Source organism: Malaclemys terrapin, chromosome 19, assembly GCF_027887155.1.
Source record: "Malaclemys terrapin pileata isolate rMalTer1 chromosome 19, rMalTer1.hap1, whole genome shotgun sequence".
In the NCBI taxonomy this organism is placed as follows: Eukaryota; Metazoa; Chordata; order Testudines; family Emydidae; genus Malaclemys; species Malaclemys terrapin.
Window position 1 is genome coordinate 22,957,621 of NC_071523.1, and position 9,589 is coordinate 22,967,209.

At 41.2% G+C, this 9,589-nt stretch overlaps 1 protein-coding gene across 1 annotated transcript; it reads right to left on the bottom strand.

Moving 5' to 3' along the window:
* Positions 1-1,046: 1,046 nt before the first annotated feature.
* Positions 1,047-5,016, bottom strand: UTS2 (urotensin 2). Its single transcript, XM_054008977.1, is given in 5 exon segments — positions 1,047-1,163; positions 1,844-1,887; positions 2,611-2,727; positions 4,811-4,922; positions 4,924-5,016. Coding segments are annotated over 5 exon segments (483 nt in total).
* Positions 5,017-9,589: the final 4,573 nt, after the last annotated feature.

Here is a 9,589-nt window from a genome sequence, read left to right on the forward strand (position 1 = left end):
ACCTTGGGGTTTGAACAGTACTTTTCTCTACATAACACCTGATACAGGTGACAAGCATTAAAAGAAGACAAATGCATGGAGCAGTTCTCTAGAAGATCTTTCGCTAACAGGCTTCCCTGCTGTGACAATTGGAGAACCACCCATGTAATTCAGTGAATCTTGCCACTGTCAAGGCTGGTTGTGTCCCCAGACACAGCCTCTCCAGCCCTTCTGTAATCAGCAGCATGGGGGAGGGGAGTAAGGGGCTGCTGTCCAGTGGTGTTGGTGGGATCTCATGCAAGTCAGCTATTGTGTTATACAAAATCCAGCAGAGCCAAAACTGAAATGAGGCTGCATAAATGTCAGGCACCATTTTAATACCTCTCTCCAGTGAATGCTCCTTACATCCCGAGTGTACTGGGCAGGGGTTAGTGTGTGTGCTGGGTAAGTGAAGCAGAGAGGCCTGGAAGGCAAAGAAATTGCCTGCTGTAAGAAATTGTTGTCTAATATGCATTAGGTCAGGCTCCCATGTCCCCCACCTTTTCATCAGTTCTCCTCAGCTCTCTCCCATCCCCACCACTTCTGGTAGTCTGCTCCCCATCAGATGATTCCTTTTTGGGGCGATCAATATAATTATTATCTCTCTTTGCTATTACTGATCTGTTACTATATTAACACATTTGGAGATACAATTTGCATAAAAGACTATGCAAATTAGTGTGGCATAGTGCTGGTTCATCCATCCCTCTGCTTAGAGAGACAATCCTATAGAATTCCTAATTTCCCAGACTGGTCTCTCTTGCCCACATCACTTAGTGTACTCAAGAGGAATGGAATCTCTGAAGGAAAATAACTCATTGCTCATGGGTTATTTGCAAAACATAGAGGATTTATTAATCTCCAAACAGCGTGGAATGTAGAATTAAGAGTCAGCTTCACATTTCTTTATTCTCCTCATGTTAAAACAAGCAAATCTATGTACATGTTTCCAGGACAGTTATTAACATCTTTATAAATTAAGCAGCCAGGATGAGGAAAGAGTTTGTCCCCCACCCCACCACCCCAGGTTACACACAATATTTCCAGAAGCACTCAGAGAGGTTCCCACGTTTTTTATTCTGTTTCCTGTCTTTGGCCAGCAGGCGGCTCAGCAAAGCAATTCGAGGGTGACTTCCATAGAAAGCCTAAAATCAAGCAACAGCATGCAGGTTAGTGAGGGGGAAATCAGATTAATCCTCTGAAAAATGCTTACAATGAGATGTAGTCCCTCTGCCATCTCTGATTGGGCCCTGTGGCCCCATATTCCAAGTACCCCAGAGAGCCAGACAGACCAGTATCCATCTGTGATCCAAAATGCTAATCAAACTCCCTGCCTTAATCTTTAAAGGATCAATATATGGTAAATATTAATGATTTTGTATTATCAATTAGCCCATTATCATTGTGCTAGTGTTTCACACATTGCAGTGGGAAAAGTGACATACTTATTGAATCCTTATTGACTCTAACCCATATCCATACACACTCTTTAGCCAGGCCTGTGGAGGCTGGAACTGGCCATTTATTTGGAAGGCAGTTTTTCAGGAGCGGGCTGGAATTTTAAAATTATGCTAAAATGCTCTCAATTTCTGCCAAATCTGTGTTACTATGGCCTTGAAAATATTTTTAAAATTATGCAAATTAGCAGTTTTCTGCCATAATCTTCCAACATCCTTTTTCTGCTATAGAAAGGTGGGTCATACTTTGATCTAAACTATTTTTAAGTTAAATGGATCTTTAAAGGGTGTCTTATTATCCACTTCTCCTTAATCTAAAATGTGGGTTTTCAGTTTCTTATTTTGACAATAGCTAGTCGTTCACTTACCTCTTTCACATTTTCCCTTGGATTGTAGCTGCTAGGGCTGAGACCTGGAAAAACAAGTATGAAATGCTTCTTAATTTAGAAATGGAGAGACTACCCGTGTCACTTCTGATTGCCAAAATATAACCCACAGAGGTAAAACAGAAGTTAAGAAGATCAAATACCAACTGTCCCTTCTGATGTAGGGGCAGTCCTTGTCATAGCACATTATTCCTGATGGGTGTTTGATAGTGGGGCTGCAGCTCTTACCTCTAAAGACCCTCTCTCCCGCATAAGTCATTGTATCATGACATTTATGGCTGTAGATTCTGCATTTTCTGAAAATGCTGATGCATTTCAACAGACTGTGACATTTGCAAGACCCAGTTACCCACTCCCAGACCAAGTCCCTGTCTTGCCTAGAGGAGTTCCTTGCCTCCTAGTCATCATCAGCCACTCAACATCAGTATGAAGTTCAACAGACTTTTTTTCAGACTCACTGACTTAGAGGGCTGCAACTTCCTTTCACTGTTAATGAGTTCTTAATGGGATTCTACCTGATGGTTCTTTGATTCTCCCCCCGACTTAAAATGTTCCTGCTGGTGGGGTTTGGGTTCTCTGCAGACAGTGAACTTCAGCTGCTTTGACAATGTGCACCCTCCAGGCAGATTCATATTGCAAGATGTTTCTTATTTCTTGCGACTCAAATCCCAGCTGAATTTTCAGAAGGGACCCTTGGCATTTTGTACCTTGGAAAATCTCCATGTGGAAACTGCGTGGGAGAGCTTTACCTTCTTTGCTGGGACTGTCCTCAGTTTGTGCCCCCAGGAGCCTTGGCAGAGTCTGCAGCAGAGATGCTGTCCCCAAGCTGTCCAATCGCTCCACATTTAATCTTGTATCTTCATCTGCTGTTGGTAGAAGAAGACATTTAAAGAAGACATCAGCGTCTGTATGGGATGACACCTGCCTCAGGACCCTGTTTCCTTTTGGGTAACATCCATTCAGTCAGATGGCTCCTGAGCAGGCCTGTGGGCCCATGTTTTGAAGACGTCAGCAGGCACCAGTAGTTAATCACTGACCTTTATTTAATGAATGTGAAAAAGGTGGTGCTTGCTTCTTTGGGCACCTGAGTGACCCTCCTGATGTTACATCTATACATCTCTCTGTTCTCACTGTTCTAACAGATCTACCCAATTCAGCACAGTAAGTCACCCATTTGTTTGGGGCCCGGGCTACCTACAGCCCCAAGCACAGAAACTACTGCTCAGAATGTCTGCAATGCTAAAAGAAATACAATGTGAAAGTGGCAGTCTTCCAAATGATTACATGGAGCAGCATGTGGCTCACTGCTCAGATTAACTGGACAGGCTACCAAAACAAGATCCGACTGTCTGAAAGGAAAGAAAGGTGGGATTTAACAAGATAATGATTTCTAGAGCTTTGTGATACCATTTCAGGAGAACCTACATGAATACAAGCTGGGGTCTTTTAGCACCCTGAAATAGCTGGCTGATTTAGAGACAATATAATGGAGCATAGGTATCATTTATCTGCTTTTGATTTCCCCACAAATCCCTTCTTTTATTTAAATTAAACGTAAAACATTTTAATGAAAACAAAATATGGGGGGGGGGGGATTTTTAAAAAATCCTTGGCCATAAGCAAATACTGTAATTTGCCTAGTAACTCTGCAGAGGGACAGTTGCAGAGGTCACTGGGAAGTTTCAGAAATGAGTCTTTGCATAAGACAAGCTGCTACCTCCATGTGCAATATGCTGAGACATTTCACACAGTTATTCTAACATACTTTGCCTCTCCCTATCAATGCTGATATACACCTTTGGTTTGAGATAAAAGTATATATTTGAATATAGACTCTGATTTTGTCTTTTGTTCTCTAGAGGGTGCTTTTTTATTAGTAGAGAAGATTTAATAAGCTTAATGCATGCCTCCAGACAAATGCAGTTGATATTAATGGTTACTGCCAGCTCGTTCATCTTATCATACGGTGAATGATGTCTGGATTGAATGACAGCTGGCTGTAAACTGACTGCAATTACACAGTAGAAGGTTTGTAAAGACACTTGTTTAAATTTTGGACTTACTAATATTTAGAAAAACATTTTAGTGTCTATCAGACTTTGTAAACTAATATATCAGCCGTGTCTCCAACAAAAGAACATGAATTACTTAAGTAGAGGGCAGGTAGGCACAGTCCCTTCTTCGTGCACAGCTCTCTGACCTGCAGCACTCCCTGATCTTCCAGCCTGAGCCCTGGCTCAGAGTTCTGTTCATATACTTCAATCCTGACTATATGGTATCCTCTCTATTCCATTTTTGGACCCCTGTACTGTTTTACCTGTGCCCCTCAGTCCTGACCTACTGTACCTCTACTTTTCTAAACCTTGGATTTCCCAAGCAGAAACTTCTTCTCTTTGTAAACTGAATGAAGTCTCCTTAACGTGAGCAACTCTCTACCAGGATACTAAATGTAAAATGGCTAAACTCATTTTCATTGTTGACTTAAGCCAAAATTGGACTGTCCTCAACTCCAACAGAAGTGGTTACTGCATTAATTTCTGCAGTACCTCTCCCACTTCTAGATATTTTTTAATTTTAAAAATAATGAATAAGAAGTCTTAAAGTACAGCCAGAGGAACTGTCCATGCAGCCAGGCTACTCTAAATGGAGAATCAAATGTCAGCTAGCTCACATTTCATGTTGCAGGGTTCAGAGAACTTGCATTCAGGATCTGAAGGCAATAGCAAGGGATATTTAGGGCACCCAACCTCTCCATTTTATGAGGACTTACACTGAACTGCTGATTCCAATTGTGCCTCTAGCATCATGAAGAAACATCTGCTTTTTGCCACAGCTGAAGAACACAGATGAGAAAAGGTCCTTTCTGAAAGAATTTCTTGGTTACTTATTCAGCATTATTGTCCAGTGCCCTACTAAGCTCCTGACCACTAAAAGCAAAAAAAGTCTTACCTGAGAGCTGATAGGACACCTCCCTGGAGTCTATAATGGGGAGAGACGAGAGAGGACATGAGAGGCTGATAATAAAGAGACAGCAGAATACTAGCCTATGCATTGTTGCTGCGTGAATATAATTAGTCTTTGTTGACCCCGTCGTGCAGAACCGCTATCTGACTGGTGCTTCTCCTCCCAATTTCACCCATTATATAGCCACTCATGACCTCATAAATATCATCGTCCAAAAAAAAAATCCAATGAATTTATTGCCCATTGATTCTAAATGGAAATCACTTTGCATTGATGTCATTTTTCAAGGTAACAGTTCATAGCCAATAAATTTACTGTCTCATTGCGTGGTGTACAAAGTGGATATTATATCAAACCAGGCACAGTAAAGTTTATAAATCTGGCATAAAAAATAACTTCCAGTTATAAATCATGAGTTAACGAAAGGGTCAGACGTTGGTTGAAATGACCAGGGCAGTGAGATGGCTGATTTATGAGCCTTAGCAAGCTTGACGCAGAGCATCTGATATGAAATGTTGTTTTTTTTTTCCTTTTGTGAGTTGGATGGATGAGTTGTCATGTTGTGTTGGGGGTTCTTGTGCCAGGAGAGTGAGAGGAGAGGAGATTAAAACTTCCATCCAGTTGTTTAATTTGCAAAGAAAAGCTGAGCTGAGTTCAAGATGCTGGTGTTTTTCCCATAGATTTCATGTCTGTTTATTTTTTCCCATTTGCAAAGGCCTTTTCCAATATTGCCCTAGAGAATTGCCTTGGCAGCAGGAGCATGACTTTGATCTTCCTTTACAGTTAGGTGAAGACTCACTCAATACATATAAACTAGTTTGGGAAGTGTTAAATATAGGCCTTTTACTAGCCTGTGAGCAGCACTGACCTCCTTTCTAGCTTACCTACCACCTGTTTCCCTCCTCTAAAGAAATTTACTTGATCTTGTATTAGATAATGTACTACTCTCTAGCTGGCTATCTTTTTTTCTTTTTAAAAGAAATCTATGTTAGATAGCAAACTAGACACCTTTGAAAATAAGTGCTTAAGAAAAATTCTGTACACTGGATGGACAGACTTCATCACCAACAAAGAGATCTGATAAATCACTAACCAGCAGTTCATCTCCCCTACAATTAGAAGAAAGCAATGGACAGATTTGGCACATACACGCCAGATGCCAACATACAGACTCCCACATGAAGCTGTCAAGTGAAAACCAACTGGTGTGAGGAAACATGAGCACCCAAGAGAAACCTTAAGAAGAACCCTTTGCAGGGAGGACAGAAGAATTGATCTCAACACTATAGAGCAGATGGAAGCAGCAGCTAATGGCAGAGATGGATGGAAGAGAGTTTCCATCCTGTGCACCAACACTGGCACAAGAAGGATGGGGACATTCCATGTAATGCATGTCTTACATACATTGAGCTACATCTGTAGTAGTGTGTGAGTAGGTGCATATAGGGGCCATATATCAATTTGTAAAACATCTGTTGTAGGTGCCTCAACTGTGTGACCCATTTCCTACTTCCTGGACTTGCCTTTGTTTGGGTGGGTGAGTGAGATAGAAAAGAGTTCGACAAAACTAAATTAACAAATTCATGTACCCTTCTCCCCCTCCACAGGGAATGCAAGTGACTGAAGGAACTCTTCCCTCCATCTGTGACTCATACACCTTTTCATTCCAAGATTGCAAACAGCAATTAGGTCTGATTTTTGCTGCATGACCTCGTTGTTTAAGATGGTGCTGAATGCTCAGTACAAACACTTCTCCTTCAGTGAGCTATCAATGACAATGGCATCATCAACATTCACTCAGCACATCCTCTAAGGAAAGCTAATGAAGGAAGCACTCTACATAAGCAATTTTTGTCCTTTGTCTTCCCACCAGGAAGAGTGCAGCCTCTTATAGCAATCATGAAGTGCGTCATGTAGAAATCGGGCATCTTGCCCATATCTTATTGCTTTCTACTCAGGTCTTGCATTTGTCACCTATAAACTCTCCTTTGCTGGGGTGCCAAAGGCATTCAAGAACAGGGTGCACGTCATCATGCAAAGCAAGGAAACAACTTCTCTAATGAGGATACAAAAACCCAAGCATGTGGATGGCAAAAGTGGATGTGAAATGTCAGTTTAAAAATTTGGGGGATTCTTTTGGGAGAATTTTTAAGCTTTTCCAAAACCATTATTCAAAACAAAAATATTCTCTGAATCCTTATTATGTTGGTAGATTTTGCTTCCAGTGGCAATACTTGCCTATGCGATGATAAGGCAATTTCAACCCAGTTTGATTATTGAACTTCTTGTGGAATAACAAGGAAGAGTAACCACATTACTGACTGTACTTTCAATATTTAATAATAATCTTTACTAACCAGGAGGAACCATTGTAAACGAGTTTTCTTATACTGTTGACCAGGTTTGATTGCAAACTATAAATTACTAAGGAGGTGTGGAATCTCTGTCATTGGAGGTTTTAAAGAGCAGGTTAGACAAACACCTGTCAGGAATGGTCTAGGTAATACTTAGTCCTGCCTCAGTGCAGGGGACTGGACTAGATGACTTATCGAGGTCCCTTCCAATCCTAAATTTCTAGGATTATTAAATCCTTTTATAAGTCGCTTATCTGGGATGGTCACTTGTTAGGGTGACCAGATGTCCCAATTTTATAGGGACAGTCCCGATTTTTGGGTCTTTTTCTTATATAGGCTCCTATGGCCCCCCATCCCCTGATTTTTCACACTGGCTGTTTGGTCACCCTTTCACTTGTTCAAGTCAAGCACACTAAGTTGTATTTCCAGTCAATTATATTTCCATCCATATACTGTATCCATTTACTGTTGTAAACCTGAGCATACAAAAGGAAGTAGTAAAGGAACTGAGATACTGAAAATTGGCTATTCGGAGACTTACAAGAGCAAACAAAAACCTAACCATAACATGGACACTTCCTGTTAACTTTCCTTTTTCTTAGCTGCTTGTTAGCCCATTGAATAGGCAGTAACAGTAATATGGCATGTGTGGTGTGTCCTGTGTATAACCAAATAGTATTTCTACTCTTTGAATCTGAGAGAAAAGTTGTAAGAGATGAAAGTAGGCTTTTCTCTTAGCTGGGTTGCTGAAAGGCATGCATGTGTGCATGCATATGAATGCATGTTTATGTGAGTGAAGATGGCAAGGAATTAAATGCTTCTGCAGACTTTTTTTTTTTTTTTTTTTTCAGATAAATGGGAAACATTCCCTGGGACCTGGGCTAGTATCAGATCCCAGCTGCCAAAACACTGCTCCTTTGTAGGGCAGTTTCTACCCGTTCTGAGAATATCCTCTTTGAAGCAAGTCCTGCTGGGCTGGCACACAGTATTCTGGGTTTATTCTCTCCAAGTGAAGCCTTACAAACTGGCCCTTATTTTCCTTGTCCACCCAACACTAGAGAATTAACAACTAAAACCTTCACATGTTCAACATGAAGGACAGCAAATCTGGCATGACTGGGGCTTGGAAATGTTACACATCAGCCACCTATGGGATTCAGATTCCATATTATGCGTCTACTGGAGTACAGTCTTCAGACTCAGAATGAGGTTATTTTTGTCCCATGGGAATTAAACTTGTTCCACACAAAATATCATGGAGCCAACTAGGAAATTATAGTTTATTTTTGAAAAGTAAAATGGGGAACCAATACAGTTGGCAGAAGGGATAAGTAAAGGGAATCCCCTTCATTCCCCAAGTGTCCCCAAATAATCTGCTTTAACCCAAGTGAGAAAGTCTGGTCTGAGGAAAGAGTCTTGTACTGAACCAAAAGACCAACAGCAAATGCCCCAGCAGCAAAAAAGTGAATGGTCAGAGTTACTCGTAGGAAACTAAGAAAAACATAATATCTTACTGAAGTAACTTCTCCTACCTACACCTGGGTCTCTCTATAGCTGCAAAAACATACACAATTCCTAAGAATTTTCCTTTCTGTCATGTTACTCATCATGTTCTCTGTTGAATGACTGCTGCAATCATAGCATTTTCATCACTGCAGTATCTGAGCACCAGAAGAATTTAGAGCAGTTTAGTCATCTCTGTTTCTGCAGATGGATGGGTTTTGTACCAGGTGCCTTTGTCTATATGTTAACAATTTTGGGGAGTGCTAGCAACAGTGCAAGTGCTAGTGTAGACAGGTCACTGGCATTTTTACCACAGAACTGAGTGCTGATACCAATCTCTTTTGTTATGAGGAAATGTTATGTTATGCTGCAGAGAAAAATCAAGTGCATTCAGACTGAATGGACAGACCTGGGTGCCTGTACTCTGACCTTTGATCTGCTGGTGGTGGATAAAGATCAGGAGTCCATATTGATCATGTTGGAGCTATTGGCTGCCTTTTATTCTTCTGATCACAGTTGTTACCTGGATTGCCATTTCACCTGGTGGCACCCATTGGGAATCAGGGCCTCATTGTGCTAGGCACTGCTCAAATATATACAATGAAAAGATGCTCCCTGCCCCAAAGAGTTTACAATCTAATTGGTAGTGTTGATTCACCTGCAAACCCACCCATCCAGGAGAGGTTACGTTGCCCTTTGGTTACTTCATTCGTATCTCTTAGAGAGATCCCTGAGTGTAGTTTTGGTCAGTTCTGTCCCAAAGCTGTTCTTTTTAGGGCTCCATCTCATTTCCTTCTCATTTGGTGAATATATGGGGCTCCTAGGAAGGTTAGTAAAGAGGCATGGTCTGCAGTGCAATCAGTAAACCCACCTATATACTTGTATTTCATCTGGCCCGGACAGAGCT